Here is a 17,789-nt window from a genome sequence, read left to right as displayed (position 1 = left end):
TATTGTAGTAAATAAATAAAAAGCAGGATACAAATACGTTCAAGATGTCTAGTAAGAAACCCGGTAAGAACTATTTTTACACATAATTAATACATCGTATAAAAATAGTCAGAGCATGGGATGCTATTGAACTCCTACAGTTCTTACTTTTTAAGGGGGTAGGTAAGTAACAGCTGATGAATACAGCGCTGCAGTTTTTCTGGCATCAAGAGATTTTGTTAAATGTGCAGCATACCCTGTTAAACATTGACATTTCTTCCAAAAATAAATTACTTAAATAACAAACAATATTTCATATGGCTCATTTCCATGCTGTGCAACCCTATGGCAGTTACGCCAGTCTAATCCCACTGAAATGAATGGGCTTAAACTGGAGTAATCCTCCTTAGGATTGCCTTGTAAGTGACTGAGTTCTGTTAATTTTGAGTGCAGTTAGAATTAAAGTTGTGATACTCAACTGAACCATAATCTAACATCTCACACGCCACCATATCATCAAACTAAACACAACCAACATTTTACTATGTATAGTGCTAGATTATATGTGTAAATATATGATATCTAAGAAAACTGGGAATTTTTACAAAACCAGAGTAAGGAATATTACTATTTTTCCTCTAATATTTTCATTGATGTAAGAGTTAACAAAAACTGTCTCTACTGTCTGTTAACACTTCCAAGTGAGGACCTGATCCTTCAGAAGGCTTTCAAATACAGTCCTAAGTGCTTGCTTAAGTCTAACCCAACTGTGAGGGGTTTTTTTTTGACAGAATAAGTGAAGACTCTTGAATAGACTGAGCCAGACTGAGCCTTAGTCACTTCCCTCCCAACCACACTCAGTTTGACTTTCATGAATGGTCTATAAATCAAAGCGACAACTTATTGGCACTTCCTTCCAATCTCCCCAACAAGGGAGTTTATGTAACTCAACTATGATGGGGGGAGGGAGGAGCAACAACTGATTTGTGCAACTTTGTGTTGTTTCTCAACATTCCATTCCTCTGGACATCAAAGCATGTTGTGAATCCAGTGTGATTCTACATCAGTCTGTGTTGTGAGGAATACACATTTTGCAAATTGAATGCTTTGTGTAGGACTTGGAGGGTTCATCTGGATATACCCATTTGCCCAGAAGCAAACCCATTACATTCAACTGGACTTGCTCCCCATGTGTGCATTGAAATCAAGACCTTGCACCTATGGGAATCCTTCGTCAACGCATTTGCCTAGATGAGAACTGCGGCAAACAGGCGTTTATAGTGCAGGAAAGAGTAGGAAGGGGGCGTGGTCGCGCCGATTGATAGACAAAGAGCCCTGCAGGTGGTGCGTTTATCGAACCAACATTATTGGGGGAGGGGGGAGAGGATCACTCACTTTCGTCCTGCCGTTGATTTTGTAGTCGCCCAGCTTGCCATTGCAATGGCGAATGAGATCGTCCATACTGTTCATGAGCTTCCCGATGGTCTTGCAGCCGGGCTCCTTTCCCTCGACCCAGGTGATTTTATCTCCGCGAATGTCCCTGGAGGAGTCGCTCTTCTGGCTGACCAACTGCCCGTCAGTGAAGCGGCCGGTGTGGTGTAAAGCGCGCACCTCCTCCGCAATCTGCCCGCCCAGCTCCTTGCCCAGGAACTCGTCCACCACGCAGATGCCATGCTTGTTCATGCAGGGCACGATGTACTCCAGCGCCAGCCGCTGAGGCACCAGCGACTTCATCTGCCCGTTGGGGCGCAGGGACGCGCCTCCGGCCACGCTGGGACCCCCGCCGTAGAGCAGCAGCCCGCCTTCCCCGGCCGCCGCCACTTCCCGGTCCTCCTCTTCCTGCCCGCGGGTCTCTGGCGCTAGCTGGCCAACGTGGTTATTGGTTACTGCAGCCGCTGCGCTCTCTTCCGCGCTGGTGTCCGGCTCTGGCTTGGCAGGCAGCGCCGTCGCCTTCTTCGATGTTGCGGCCGCGCCTTCCTTGCAGTCCACCTCTCCGTCGCCGCCGCCGCCTCCCCCTCCTGCCGCTGCGGCGGCAGCGGCAGAGAGGGGAGCGTGGCTCTGCGGGTGGGGGTGGGCATGGTCGCCGTCGCCGCCTCGGCGCTCTGCGGCGCCCCCTGCCGCGCCACCGCTCCCCCGGCAGATGAGCTTGTGCTTCTTCCAGTCCTGGCGCTGATGCTCTTTGCTACAGTAGAAGGAGCTGCGGCAGCGCCCGCAACGCAGCAAGTTCTCCATCTTCCCGCACAGCTCGCAATACTGCCGGTCCCGCTCGCTGCTGGCGGTGCTTGTGCCGCCGCCACCGTTGCTGGTGCCGCCGCCGCCGCCTTGCCCCGCTCCGCCACTCCCACCGCTGTCATTGGCCATATTGTCGTGTCCCTCTTCTCAGGCGCCCTCGTCTCTCTGCGGCCTCCGAGGAGAGCCGCTCACTGTATCATGGCCGCTTCCGCCAGAGCTGCGCCGCGGCCCCGCTGCCTCGCCCGCTTCCCGCTCCGTTCTTGGTGGGCGGAGGACAGCCGCCGAGCCTTCACGCTGCCGCCCTCTCGTCAGCCGCTCCGGAGGGTCACTTCTGTGGCGGCGGCCGCCCGCCTCATAGCAGCCGGGTCAGGGAGGGGGGAAGAGCCTCCAGGCGAGACTCCCCCCCTCATCCAACCCAGCGGGGACGAAGGGAAGCCGGCCTCCGCCGCCGCCGCCCGGCGAACCTCTCCGTTGCCCGTCCCCTCTGGCTTCTGCGGCGGCTGCCTGAGCCGAGGCGGAGGGGGCGGAGCTTGCGCCGCCACACTCCGGCTCCGCTTTGCACGTACGCCACTTCCAGGCAGCCAGCAGGAGAAGGGGCGCGCGCGCCCGCGGGCGGGGCAGCCGAAGAGAACGGGGTGGTGGACGGGAGGTAGGAGCCGTCACTTCTGTGGAACTGAGGGGCGGAGCGTGGCAGGGTTACGGCACGCGCGGCGGCGGCGGTTGGGGCTCAACGGCGTCTCTTGTAGAGAACGCGGCCACATGGCGAGTGTGTAAGGGGCGCAGCTTGTGGAGGGTCGCTGCTTTATCCGCAGAGGAGCTCCTTGACTCCAAAGTTGGGGCCAGGAGGAGCTTTCCCGAGCAGCAGCACCCCAACACCCGCGTCGCCCCCGACGGGAGGAGGCTCTGACATCTCAAGGACTGGAACGTATCGTGTTGCGCACGTGGCGCAGCAGCCCTCCCCCCTCGTTTCCTTTGTTTTCGATTAACTTCACCAGACCAGTTGATGATAATCCACTGTTAAGTGCTAAAATTCGTTTTTGTCGCTCAGTGTACAGACTACATTATTTTAATCAAACGGATTAGCCTGTTAGTAAAATCCATTGAACTCATTGTAGCCCGCCTGAAAGCTGGACCCTATGTTATGAAAACAACGCGTGACGAAAGTTGGCTCCATTGCTGCAAACCTATTGAATTTAGTCTGACTTCCCAGTACAAATTCGTAGGGGCAAGATCTATATGGAGCAGCCAGATGGAAAAATAGAGATACAATATGAATAACGGTGTCTCAGAGATGGGATGTTCACATTTGCTTAGGGTAAAGTTGGCTTTGGAATTGATTTCTGTGTCAGACTTGTTGAACATACAAGAAGACCACCAGATGGTTCCAGAAAATAAACGCTTTATTATTATACCTGTGCCCACTAAGCATTTCTCCAATGTGTCGTTCTAAAAGCAAAACATTTAGAACAACTCATTGGAATAGCATACTCATACCCTTATACAAGTGTTATATAAGGTTATTCAGAAACATGTCATACATTCATTGATTTTTGTCTATCATATACCGTTAATGTTACTACACATGTCAGAGACTTTCATCACCATGTTGCAATTACCTATTGCATATATCTGCGTACGTGACAGTCTCGCTTAACACTCCTAGCAAGCAAAGAAACCAGTTGCTGACTATCCAATAGCCCTTGTGCATGACGCATAGACTCAGGGCAATGTGATTTGTGGTTGCCTCCTGAAAGCCAATTTATGGTGGCAGCCACTCCTTGTTCTCAAAATTCCACAAGTGCCCATAAGTTCAGCAAGGTTTGGGACCTCTTCAGCTGAAGCAACACAACTATTTCATGCGTGCCTTTAAGGTTCCTCATCTTTGTCCTAGCTTCAGTGTACAACCTTGAAGGCCTATCTAATGTAGGCTGTATACTTTTCTGCTTGACACGCTAGGGCGGTGGTTCTCAACCTTTCTAATGCCACGACTTTTTAATACAGTTCCTCATGTTTTGGTGACCCCCAACCCTAACATTTATCCATTTTACAGATGGAGAACACTGATGCAGAGAGTCTTAGGCGACCCCTGTGAAAGGGCCGTTCGACCCCCAGGTTGAGAACCACTGCACTAGGGGGTTTTTTGGCCAGGGAGAATGTTAAGGCAAGTTGACTCACTCAAAGTCTTGGGAACTGTGTGTTGTACGACTTATCTGCATGTGAAAATCAGATATCTGATTATCTGATCACATCAAGACTTGTCTCTAAAGTAGGAATTACAATGACATTATTTCAAAACATTTTTAAAAACTTCCTGAAAGATAGCTGTATTACAAGTGCCAGCTTTAGTATCCCGTTTTATTTATCCACTTAAGCAACATTATTATAAGTTGTAGTAACAGCAATAGCACTTGACTATATGTGCTTATTTTCCAATATTATATGAACAGCCTCCCATCCTAGAAATACATTCTGGGGTATAAACTGAACTGAATAAAATTGGATGTGTCTGAGTGAACCTTTTTAGGATTGGGTGTATAATTTCCTACCAAAACATCCTCCTACCTACATGAGACAAACAGCAAAAGAATAGATAGACTAACAATACAAACTCTGCTGCTGCTGACAGTCATCAATATAAAAGGTATTATTACTCAGAATGAAAATATTGGTATGTTTCGTACCTACCAATACAGAATATTTAATAATAAACTAATGCTTTTATCTAGAATTGTTTTAGTTGGAATTACGATGATCAAAGTAGCACAACCAGTAAATAAAAGAACTTCAAAGGAAGATTCCAGCATAACATTGTTAATTAGAATTTATAAGCAAATTTGATTATATGTATAACGCAATCAAGACAATGATTTCCTTTCACATTGCAGGTGTGAGATTAACTCAGCAAAGGTAGGAAGGTTGTGTTATCACTAATTATTGCTGTTATGGATGACTACTTTTATTTTTTATGCCTTTGAGCTCAGAGAAATGTCACAGACTGTACTACTTGCATTTCATGGCCAAGATCTTTAAAACTAGGGGAAAAACTCATGGACTGCTCTTGGTTGAATATCTTGCATGCATGTGGAAGATAAGCTAAAATAAATATAAACTACACAAGAGCCAAGATTCCTTGAAGTCTCAAATTGAAAAAATACTAGAATTCCAAACTAGCTATTTTACAACTTTTAAAAAACCCACTGTTTATGAAAATGTGACCAAAGGATTTGTCACATTTGAAAAATAATAATAAACGCTGTGGCTTTCGTTGTGTTCATGAAATTTACATGTAAATTATGTTAGTGGCCAATCATTAGCTGCGGCCCTAATTTCATAGGCCTCCTCAGCTGGGATTTTACTTCTAAACATTGATTTTCCACGTTGATTTTCAGTAGACTTGTAAATTAAGCCCCACTGAAATCTGCAGTGCCTTCTTGCTAGTAAATATGCTTCATTCACTCGCTTGTCATGTTTGCAATTATCCCTTCTTCCAAGCAACTTTTAGAGTAGTTTTAAGCCTTAAAATAACCATGTGCATTAGGGTAGGATGAGAAAGAATAGTACCTAGTGAGCTTTCTGGATGAAAATGATGTAGATCTGGGCTTTACATATCCAAACCTGATTTTTTTTTTTGCCCCTGTGCAGGCTAAATTAAGGTCCATCAGTCACCTCTCAGCCCTTCTAGACTGGCTATTGAAGATTTAACATCAAGGGAATGTTCCTAATAGGCTTTTCCCTAGGAAGACCACTGACTGACAGAAGTAAGCAGAGCCAAGCCCTAGTAGTCCTGCCAGTGGTCTGTCTGTAGTACTACAAGGGCCACTCAGCCTAGCTTGCTCTTATGCTTTCCCCCCAGGTTGGAAAGTTCATCAGTGGATTAGTCTGACTGCCAGATTAGAAGGATGCGTAAGACATGCTGTATTCCTTCCCCTTGCATCATTATCCATTTTTTAATCCAAGTAAAAGCTGTTCAAGAGTAATGAGGGAGAACAGCATAGAAAGAGTTAAATAGTCCTCCTCTTTTAGGCTTGTCTCCCAATATAAATCAATTCTTAAAGGCTACATGTTAAAATAAAAGATATCCAGAAAAATAGTCATATCAGTAATAGTTAAGCTGAAACTTTTGCTACAGCATGTTTAAACCAGTGGTCTTAAAAGACAGATCTGCCTAAAACAAATTACAATAACTTTGTCATGAACAAAATAAGGATTACCAAGGTAAGCTTATTCAGTTTTATAATAAGCATACCAACTGAAGTTTGTACTTTAAGCCATGTAAGCTTCATCACAGTTACAAAAAGGATAAATCCAAAAAATCCTTAGGCTGTACTGATTGTTAAGGGACTTGCAGTTCTATCACATACAGCCAGAAATCCCCTGCTTGGTCAGAAGAACTCACCAATTTACACAATCTTCTTGTCTGAAACTAACATAGCTCCACCTGTATATTTGTTTTACCCTGAGATCTAGTTCTTGCCCCAGTTAGTATATCGTTCAGTCATGAGGTCTTGGTTTTATATACAAAGATGATGATTGTGACAATGATGGCAAGTTGTTGGATTTTGGACCAGATACCACACATATTAATATGCAACATGTTTCAGTAGTTAATGTTGTAACTACTCTTATAGCTGCAACTCTAAAACAGCATTGTAGATTAGAAGTTTGCTAACTTTCAAGACATTCTCATACTGCCCTTGTCCTCATGTTAAACTTTGTACTCTGAAGAGTTCAAAGGCAAACAACACATTGTTTGGGAGATTTCTCAATTAGCTGTTGCTCTTGCAAGAAAGAAAAAAACCATGGTGGTTGTTTTTTTTTCTTTAAAAAAAACCCACCTGATTCTGACTCAAGGAAGTCACCAGACCCTGAAAATGCCTGAAAGTTCATAATGCTTCCTTTTAAAATGTGGTAAGTATGTAATATTTTATAAGATAAAAAGGCAGCAGCTTTCCTTGCAGAATTGCTCTTCTCTTAATCTCAACTCAGTGAACACTGTTAAAAAATTGAAAGGTCTTCTTACTGGGCAGGGGATTGTATTTACTATGGGTAGAGTGGGTTAAAAAGAAAGTGATCACAACATAACTTTCACTAATTGGAATGTTGGGATTTTTTTTAGGAGAAGGGTTGCCTATATAGACTATGTGATCATTTAGGTCAGTGATGGCGAACTTTTTAGAGACTGAGTGCCCAAACCGCAACCCAAAACCCACTCATTTATAGCAAAGTGCCAACCCGGCAATTTAACCTGAATACTGAGGTTTTAGTTTAGAAAAAAAAGGTTGGCTCCAAGGTGCGCGTTACATGGGAGTAAGCTTGGTGGTAGTCGGTGGCTTTGACTTTGAAGCAACGCATGCAACCGCCGAATGGGTGAATCCCACAACCCTAGAGGAGGTTCAACTCAGAGAAGCAAGCCGACCATTACCAGAAATAAGCTTACTCCCCAGGTAAAGGGATCGTATTTTTTAGTTCTTCCAGTGAAAATCAGTGGGTCTTAACAGGGTTACCTACACTGCTTCCCCAAAACTAAGGGTCTTGAATTGTAATGCCCAATAATCATACAGAAATAAGTTACACTATTAGCTAACACTGGGGGGGGAGCTGGTGGGGGAGGGATATTGTGCGGAGAGAGAGAGAGTAAAACTTTAGCTTTCCTGCAAACCCAATAACACCCCCCACACACACCAAAATAAGAAGTAAAAGGAGCAGTCAGGAGGAAGACTATCCTAGTAAGCAAGAATGCTGTGGAGTGGGGTGGGATAACTTCCAAGGAGAAAGCTAGAATTGATGGAGCAGCAATCTGATCCTGCAAGTTTTTTTTTTTTTTTCAACTACGTGTGTCATCACTGCGGACTTGACTTACATAAAAATGCAACAGGAGACAAAAATAAAAGCAGTTCTGGCGAAGACCTAGGTGTGCTTTTAAAAAAAAATCCCTAAATGCATCTTGGACCCCTCCACCTTGGAAGCTTGATCTGCCCAGGTGATGGAAGGCAAAAAAAACTTGAGCATTTCCACTGGTGTTTGAAAGAGGCACACATTTTTGTTTGTTCAACCCCCTCTGGCAGCAGCAGCCAAGACTGCTCCAGTCTCCAGCGGGTCCTGCATGCACTTTCGCCAGCTCTGCCCTGTGCTTGCTTCCAAAGCCTCGCCCCACCCCCCCTCGAGCAGGGCCCACCCTGCTCCTAACCTCAAGCTCAAGTTCCCGCATTACTGCTCCTGTGCCTCTCTAAGCATCTCAACCTCCTCTACCTCTGCCTCTGCCTCTGCCCCTCCCTTGGGCAACAATGCCACCCAGAGCACAGGCACCAGGCCCTCCAGCCGAATCCCTCCACCTACTTTGCTGCAGTGTGCGTGTATGATTTGTTGCCCAGCAGCCCAAGGCCAGCCCTAGATGGGGGGGGGGGGCAATTCCCTCCCCACATGGCCGAGAACTCTGTTGGGCGTGTGCCCACAGAAGAGGGAATATGAAGTACCACCCTGTCCATGCATGCCACTTGGGTTAGCCACCACTGATTTAGGTTAATGAACAAGACCTACAGAAAATAATTGTTAAATACTGTTTAACATTTATCAGGAGGGATATTGTTTTTTTTTGCATGTTTTTTTTGCACTTTGGGGACTTTGAGGAGGAATTAGCAGGAGAGTTACACAACTTCCTTAAATGGTTTGTCAGCTTTTACCAGTGCAAACCACAGCTTGGTGAGAGGATGATGCAGTCCCAGCATTACAAAAAGGAATATCCTGTATTGGGTTTGTTGCACCAAAGTAAAACAGGAGTCCAGTGTTAAAAAATTTAATGTTTACTAGCTGTTTGTGGGTTTTCCAGGGTTGTTGTGTTCTGGTAGAATTCTATTCCTAATGTTTCACTCCCATCTATGGCACAGCATCTTCAGAGGCATGTCATGGTAAGATGTCTTTTCCCTTGGAGCAAGAACTACCAGACCACACCCACAACAGAACTCCACAACAGCCAGTTGATTCTGACCATGAAAGCTTTCGACAATATAAGTTAATGTCTTTATTTCAATACTTGAGCTTCCTGTGAATCACAGCTCACATTTTCCAGAAATTCAGGAACTGCACCAATATTTGGGTCTTAAGTGCTGTGGTAAAAAACCAAACAACCAAAATGGGTGTTAAAGGTCTTATATAACCCAAAATTTTACAGAAGTACAGTGATTCACAAAGACAATTGGTAGCTAGAATTGGCTCACATTGGGAATTACATACATTACGGGCCTAAATTATTTCCACATGGATATTTTGTTTGTGCTTTGGCTTCCTGACAGCAGTGCTGTTTCCAGAGACACATGACTTATAAGTAGGAGACTCCTCAAATGTTCACCCAGCTTCAGGCTACAGTAGTCCCTGGCCTGTAGCCAGGGTAAGCCACACTGTAGACAGGCCCCTTAAGAAACCTGCAGTCAGGCACTGGCCAAGCATTGGCATGTAAAGGGCATGGATTTGAGGGTTTGTTAACCGCTCTGACCTTTCAAATCCCGAATTAATGCTCATCAGAGTAGACTCTGGAGAAAGGGGGTTGGAGGTAAGATGTCACCAGAGAGTGAGGGACACTTTATGGGTTTTGAGAAGTGAAAATAGCGACCTACACCCCGATCTCTCCACCAGTAGCAAAGAGCACATTTCCCATGGCTTTTGAGAATGACAGCAACTGCAGCTAGGATGAGGAGGAAGAAGAGTCTCATCTGTAAGCAAGAGATGAAAAATCGGGTCACCTAGATCCACCAATAGAAGAAGCCCGGGAGAGGCAAGCATAGAAAGCAACTGTGACTCAACCTGGAAACACTGCATCCCTCGTTGACAGCCCAGTGATAGGAATGTGTGCTTGAAACCTCTCAGCGATCGGTGCGCGCTCTCAGAACACCTGCTCCCAGCACCTCAAGACACTAAGCAGTCCCTCCAAGCCCACCTTCCCCCTTAGAAACCCAGCATTGCCCAAAACTGTGCTTTGGAGCTAGTTGAGCACTGAAGGTTGGCTAAGATCATCTGCTGCATTACTGTCTGTAGAAGTAGCCACCATGAGGCAGAGACTTTTCTAGGACAATCCCGCCCCATGGCAAATAAGAGGAGGCGCCCAGCCAACAAGACTCTACAGAAGTCAAGATGTCACCTCGACCTGAATTGCTGTGCCTTTGGACCTGCCGTGCTACTTTGGAAAGCCACTGCTTCTTGTTTGTGACCCCTGGACTCCTGCCTCCTGGACTTGCTGTCTGGACTTGTGTTTTTTGGACTTTTACTACTAGGTTTGACGGTGAGCTTCCGCCTTGCTTAATTAAGGACTGACCATTAGATTTTGCCTAGTGTTTTTTGGGGACTATTTTTTGCCTGTTAATACATGAAGACTCTGCACATTTTGCCAACTTGGCTTTCTTGGCAACCAGCCCATGACAGGTAGCCTGCCCATTGTAGACAAGAAGATTGCCCCACCAGAGAGGCCCAGATATGACAAGAGACTGCAGAGAAGCAGGATTGTTTTCTGATTGTTTACTACTATTAGGGACCTATGAGCCTGGAGCTGGGCAGGCAAAATATTCCATGAGAGGTATGCCAGGTTGTTAGCCAGAAGCTGGAGCAGGGGGATGAAGAAAGTTTGGCTCATTTCCCAAAAGAAGAACTTAAAGGTTGAGAGGGGTACAAAGAGGTGGCTGAAGAGGATTAGTCCTATCTTCTCTTCATTCTGAGATACAACATGTTGCTTGTAATCCTAGCAACATGGGAGAGTGGAACTGGCATCCTGTGTCACTCCTATAAAGCTGTTATGGTATTGGGTGCCCACAAAGGTTCCAACCCACACTGTATGTTACACTTTAATGTGGACTTTTTTGAGGCAGCTCGAAGCTAGGTAATGCATGGTCCCCCTTTCTCCATTCTTTGCTCCACAACAATAATCCCTTTTAGGTGAGAAGTAGAGATGTGTGTGACAGGCCCTGTAGGCTTCATGGCAGTGAGGGGGGATGTTCCAGTGGAGTGGGATCAAAAATTTTAATAACCAGGTTCCGATGGTGGTGGGGGGATTCAAACAGTGGCATCACCCGCTTTTGCATACCTCCAGTCCCTATTGGGCAGGGAGGTTTGCTTTAGTAACCTTCTCGGCACTCAGAGAAAAATTAGTAGCCACTTCTAGGGAAATTAGGTGAGAACCTATTGGATCCCACCTCTGGGATGTTCCCAAAACAAAACAAAATCTTCCCTCTTATGACCCATTGGTTGTCTCCCTCACTCAGCACTAACTGGGTTCCACAAATGTGGATGGCTGGTAATAAAAAATGGCATTTGTATCCAGTGAGACCTTTATTTTTTTAGAAAAAAACAATTTTAAGCTGCTTATACCTGAGGAAGATACCATATTACTGGTCTGGAAGTGAAATACTGGCATGCAAGTTTAGGCTGATATTGCCATGTTGAAATTGCCCCTTTGTTGGCATGGGAAATGACCCAATGCAATCGGGAGTTTTGCACAGCCCGGTGCTGGCAAGCGTGGTTGCCATGTTTTCTGCCCAGACACATCCTATAGCTGTAATGGCTTTGCTCTGCGAATTTCCTGAACCTTCAAAGGTTGAGGGTCCTTTAGAAATGCCCTTGTTGTTGCTCCGGAGGCTTCCCGTCTGTGCAAAACTCCTCCGTAGCAAGAAATGAGGCCAGTTTTTCCCTGCCTGCAGCTCCAAACTCTAGCCCACCCTGGGGACAGAGCTGAGAAGTGGTGCCCTCCTCTCCCCTTGCAGTGAAAAAAAAAAAAAAACGGAGGGAGAAATGTTTTTTTTTATATAGGAGGGGAGAAATCTTGGGCAGAAAAGCAGCACTTGAAGGCATGCCTTACCTACAAGGAGGGAGTGGCAATTCTCTACACTTACAAGGATTTTAGATTTACATTTTTTAGACCAAGGGGTGAGGGTGGAGGATAAAGCTTGATCCCATTGCACACATAATGATTTTTAGACTGGGGTGGGGGGGAGCCAGAAGGCACACCGAGATTCTCAGCGTTTGATTTGTTTTCCAGAGTCATGTAAAACTGAGAAAGTGAATGGGGGGGAATGGGGCATTTGAGGTCAACTCCAATCTGAGCATGAGAGGCGAGGAGGCTGCCCACACATGCATGAAAAGAGAGACATATGGAAGAGGCACAAGTGGTGCTCAAGAAGTGATTGCTTATATGGAGAAAGTCCGGGCTTGTGAGGGGAACCATTTTGGGGCTTCCCTCACTGGCCCAAGAACTTGAGCATAGGAAAAGAGAGCACTGGAGTAGCAGTGGAGAACTACACAGCAGGATAGAAGCCCCAACAGGGCATTGCGGTAAGGGTTTTTTTTTTCTCGGGTTCAACCCTCTCTTACATGTTTGAAGAGTTTCCACCCCGTTTGTTGCCAGGTTTTTGTATTTTTTTAGAGAGTTTTGGTTTTGGCCTGCAAGGGTGCAGTTTTTGAGCTAGCAACACCAAAATTTCCAAGGGGATTTGTTGGGGAGGCGGCTCCTGATGGGTACCACCCAGGTTTTGGTAGAGGTTTGGTTCAGGGGTCCAAAGTTATGGACTCCCCAAAGGGAGCCCAATCCCCATTGTTTGCAATGGAAGCTAATAGAAGATGGGGGGCTACACCTTTGAGGGATCCATAGCACTTTTGACCCCCTGGAACCAAAGGGATTTAGCAAACCTGGGTGGTATCATCGAGGAGAGTCTCCTAAAGATACCCTGAGAAGTTTGGAGTGCTTCTAACACAATTGGAGATCCTGACAGCAGGCACCCCCCCAAATTTTCCCAGATTCTCCTTTGCAAATCCACGCTTAAAGGGAGAATCTGGGGGGTCCTAATTCAAACATTGAAAGTGATGCTATTTCAGGGTGGAGATGATCCAGTCACCCCAAAGCGGCATCACTTCGTGTCAATGTTAACTAGAGGGACCCCAGATTCTCCCTTTAAAGATGAATTAAAAGAGGAAGAATCTAAAACTCTAAATTAACACCATTGAAAGTGATAGTGCTGTTTGGGGATGGATTCCAACATCATAGGTGGTGGCCACTGTAGCGAGGTTGCCTTACACTGAAGGGGCTGGTGTGTTTGAAAGGCCCTACTGAAGAGGGCCCTTGGTAACAGCTCAAGAATGGTAAAGACAACAGGCTCCACTATACAAAAAGACCCCTTTTGATTGTAGTGCGAGAAAGGCACAGTTGCCTATATGGCCAGGGATGATAGGGGGGGAGCCAGAGTACGCGGAAAGCAGTATAAAATAGACAGAGCCAGAGCCTGTCCGGGAGATACACACCTCTACTGAAGAGATTTTGATATAGAGGTCAGAAGGAGTCCAAGATTGGGAGAGGAGAGATTCAGGAAAGAGCCAGAGTTTGACAGGAGAGCACATGTCTGTCAGATCTGAACTGAGAAGGATTCTGTTTCAGCAGTCTTAGCTGACAGAGATCCAGTCACTCTACAAGCTGAGGAAAAGACTTGTAGAGAGAAAGGCCCTAGAGTTTGGTGCAAAAGTGGCGCTTCAGTCAGTGGCTTGACAGTAAATACTGTGTATGTCCCAGACCTAGAGTCTGTTCTACTCACCTGTGTAACACCAGTCTGGGGAAGAAAGCCAATCCACAGGCAGTGAGGCCCGAGTTTGGGATTAGTGTGAGAGAGAAGGAGGCTTTGTATGCCAGAATCTCACAGTGCATAGAAGTGGAGGTGTGTGTGTGTATTCCAGTGGGTTGTGGATCAGAAAGGGACTGAGTGTCAGAGTCTGTGAAGAAAAGTTAAAGTAGATCTAAAGCAAAATGTTCCCTGAAGAGTCACCTGCATGTGTGTGTGTGTGTGTGTGTGTGTGTGTGTGTGTAAAACCCTAGAAGTAACATCTTAAATTCCTGTAATTTTTTTAAGTAAAAAGGAGAACTCTCTAGAAACTGTCAAAGCGTTGGTACCTCTCTAAGCCAGTTTAAGAAGCCTTTCTTACTGTGTTTTAAAATAAATTTAATTTGTTTTGTTCCACACAGAGTTACCCCTGGAGTGCCAGCCTGGGTTGTGTGTGAGAGGGTTGAAGAGTGCCCTGTCTGAGAGACTAGAATCCCAATGACAATTTTGAGGTTCCCTCCATTTTTTTGTATATGGGACTCATGTAAGTCCCTAGCCTGGGAGAGCTGCTTTCCTTAAGCACTGAGGCCAGAGGCTTGGGACTCCAAAACCCAGCCCCATTAAAATCTATACCACCATGTCCTTACTGAGCCCGCTTGGTAGGTGCAGCCCTGGCTAAACCAGGGAGCATTTAGAAAGTGCAAAATCAGCCTTAATTTAGGAATGTGTTTTTTTAAATAAGATTCTTTATATATGCCCATATGCTTTTTCCCATGGATTTGCAAGTACAAGGGGTTATATAACACAGAATAGTAATTCTTTCTAAAAGCTAAGGAAAACCTTTTTTTAAAATGGCACACTGTTTTTCAAACGCGCAAATAATCCTTAACATAACCACCTTTGCATTTGTGATATTTACTTGAAATGCCGTTACATCCACCTTGACTCAATTATAATGACATACTAAAAACAATATTAGGAGAATGTCATTTCCTACTCCTCCTTTTTCTTTGAAAATGTGTTGGTCAACTTAATCTACTTTCTGCTCTTTATTCTATTGGAATTGCTGCTTTAACAATAACACTGATAAAACACGGTGAGTTCTTTAAAGAGACTTACAATACTTTGCTGTTTCTTCTAGTTCTACCCAAAGGGGAATATACTTAGCAAGCTACAACACTTTCATACTTTGCCCCCTGCTATTGGAAAATAAATGGGGAAGAAATTTAGTCAATACATACCTTACATCTGAGAAAAGTGGATCTCATGGCATTATTTCAGTCAATGCTTAATATTGTCTGGTAAAGCCCTTCCAAACCCTGGTCCCTGAGAGCTGCCTTACTTCAGAATACAAGTGGAATTATTTGCCCCGATTGGGATCCCAGCTGTTAGTCCCCATGGTGATCATATAATATCTGTAATATGAGTTTTGGCCCTGAGTTTATGAATTCACCATCTTTTTTGGTATATAATAACATACTTGCCCAACAAGCTTTGTAAAAGTATTTTCTTTAAAACCATTACAACCAACTTCTAGTTATTAGCCAGAACAGAGTGATTATTACAGAAGTTAAAAATATTATTGAACAACACAGAGTTTGCTTATGAAATACCTTTTTTTAAAAAGCTTCCAGATAATTTCTTACAGGTATACACCTCTTCCCTGAAGGGCCAGGACAAACTACTCCAGGAGGCTATTTTACAGCTTTCCTTGGAAATTTTACAGAAATTTGGGGGAACTGGGAGAGGCAGATACTTGGAGGAGGACAGATTTTTTGAGGGCATATCAGTTGTTGTAGGGAGTTGTATCTCTGAGTTACTTACTGCACTTTGTAGGGATTTTCATCCTGCAAAGTGTTTGCTTTTCTCTGGCTCATCTCTATATGAACAGACCAGAGTTCCATGTAGTCACACAAATAGTTTGGAATTCAAAGTTCAAGAAGAGAGCCTATTTCTATTCTCATATTTTCTGTGACTTGATGGCATTTTATTTATTTATTTATTTGTATTCTAAATTTACATAGGCACTCTCATCCCACGAAGGGACCATTTTGATCCATCTGTCTGACCAAACCACATGCCTCTTACTTACTTGGGTCAGGATTAATTGTACATCTGTACTGACAGATGTCTTTTAATGTTAGATGCAAAATCTTTTGAGGGAGGCGGCATCTATTCTGGTTTATAATTACAAATTGCTTCAACAATTATGTAACAAAACTAAAAAACTTTGTGTGGTGCCTTTTTCTTGGTTTGCCAAGTTTGCAAAAAAAAGCATCTCTGTAGCACAATGTCTTAGCTTAGAGGCAGCTTCAGCACATGAAGTTGCTTTGCCTGAAGTAACACCATTGGTCTGCTAAGAACATTCCCCGCCCCCCAGAGTCACTGAAAATGTTTGCAAAACGTTTTCCACTCCACGATCCCCTCCTGGTTTTGTTCCACATTCACCCTCCGGGAAATGATTCTTGGCTGCCATTTTATTGCTTGTTTCTGTTCCTGTTTGTTTTTTTATTCTCTGTAAAATCCAGTATGCCCGTTAGCCAAAGGCTTCATGCTGTATTGATTTTTCATGGGTCTTGCACTCAAAGCTTTGAAGAGATTCCCCCTCAAATTCAAAAAAACCTGACCGAGAGAAATAAACAGATCAAAATGGCAGAACAAAGCAACAGAATGGCATAGCTGAGGAGGATCCAGGGGCTACTGAGAGGAGCATGGGAAACATCTTTGGAAATCATTGCATGTCAAAACATTTTAAAACATTTTCAGAGACAAATAAAAGCTAAAATCAGACACATTTAAAATGTTTTCAGGCTGCAAATAAAGCATTTTGGATAAAACTTTTGGGAACTCCTCAAAGGAAAAGTTTTGTCTCTGTCTGAAAATGTTTTTAAAGTGTCGCAATGCCGGAAAGTACCGTCAATATTGCTTGCTGTGCCTAACTGGCAACTCTCTGTGAGTCTCTAATTGAAGTTTTCCATATTACTTTTGCTATCAGATCCTTATTACTGGAGATATTGATGGTCAGGTTTGGGACCATCTACAGTCCATAGTTCTCTACCACTAAGCCACAGCCCTCCCCTGTAATATGAACAAGAGTGAGAAATGCTTTTGTAATGCTGCAGCATGGTTTTTCCTACTTATTATTGTGTAGCTTATCTGCTCTTTTTCTGATCAGTTGTAAGCAGGTAGTAACTTATTTTGCAACTTACTAAGAGTGTCATGTATCCAACATGCCGGTACATGCCTTAATTACATGCTGATTGCTGCTGGTTTATGGTATTTAATTGTAAAGAGCTACAGAAAAATTACATTTTTTTTTTTTATGTTTCATAAATATGCCAAACAGGTATAATTACATAAAGTAGAGGAAGTGAATGTAATCTATTATTTTTTTACTCAAGTAGAGTGACTGTGTGGTAGATAGGAAATCCAAAATACTCTTAAGTGAAAAGGATAGATTTATTTTTTTGGGAAAATACATGAGTCTACCTGATGACCCGGATTAGACTACTGGTCTATCAAAATTGGTATGGGGGCTGAACCTGGGATCTCCTTTACAGTTTGTTTGTTTTTTTGTTTTAGTTCAGGTGTCTAGGAAAGGGTTGGAGACAGCAATATTTCAGATGTTTAGAATTATTTACATTTAAGGTGTACAAGATTATGATTTTTAAAGTACCGGTTCAATCCAATTTGTAGTAATACACGCCTGACCCAGCAGCACACCGTGGTCGGACTGGAACGCCCTACGCTCCCTCTGACCTTCTACAGTGCATGCCGCGCCCCACTCCTCATCCCCTATGGAGTCCACGGGTCATGAACAATGTCTGGCTCCAGTCACCAGGCGCGGGACAATGAGGTGCCCTTACCCAGGTGAGGATTGGGCCCAGGCAGCTTACGGCTCCTCCGCGCAGCCCAGCAGCCAGTGTGAGATCATGCATCACCTGATGATGATCTCCAGGTCTCCCGGTCTCCCGCTCATCTCCCTACCCACCTCCTTTACCGCCCACAATGAAA

General features: G+C 44.5%; 1 protein-coding gene across 1 annotated transcript in view; it reads right to left on the bottom strand.

Annotated features, from left to right (window-relative positions):
* The window catches only part of EGLN1 (egl-9 family hypoxia inducible factor 1), a 29,277-nt gene extending 26,464 nt beyond the window's left edge, over positions 1–2,813 (bottom strand). Inside the window, exon 1 of the mRNA XM_048486171.1 lies at positions 1,375–2,813. Within this exon, the coding sequence (XP_048342128.1) occupies positions 1,375–2,340 (966 nt within the window). The 5' untranslated portion in view covers positions 2,341–2,813. The remainder of the gene's footprint in view (positions 1–1,374) is intronic.
* Positions 2,814–17,789: the final 14,976 nt, after the last annotated feature.

The sequence above is a fragment of the Sphaerodactylus townsendi genome, linkage group LG01 (assembly GCF_021028975.2).
Source record: "Sphaerodactylus townsendi isolate TG3544 linkage group LG01, MPM_Stown_v2.3, whole genome shotgun sequence".
Classification (NCBI taxonomy): Eukaryota; Metazoa; Chordata; class Lepidosauria; order Squamata; family Sphaerodactylidae; genus Sphaerodactylus; species Sphaerodactylus townsendi.
The sequence above is the reverse complement of the archived record's forward strand: the minus strand, read 5'-3'. Positions and strand labels throughout refer to the sequence as shown.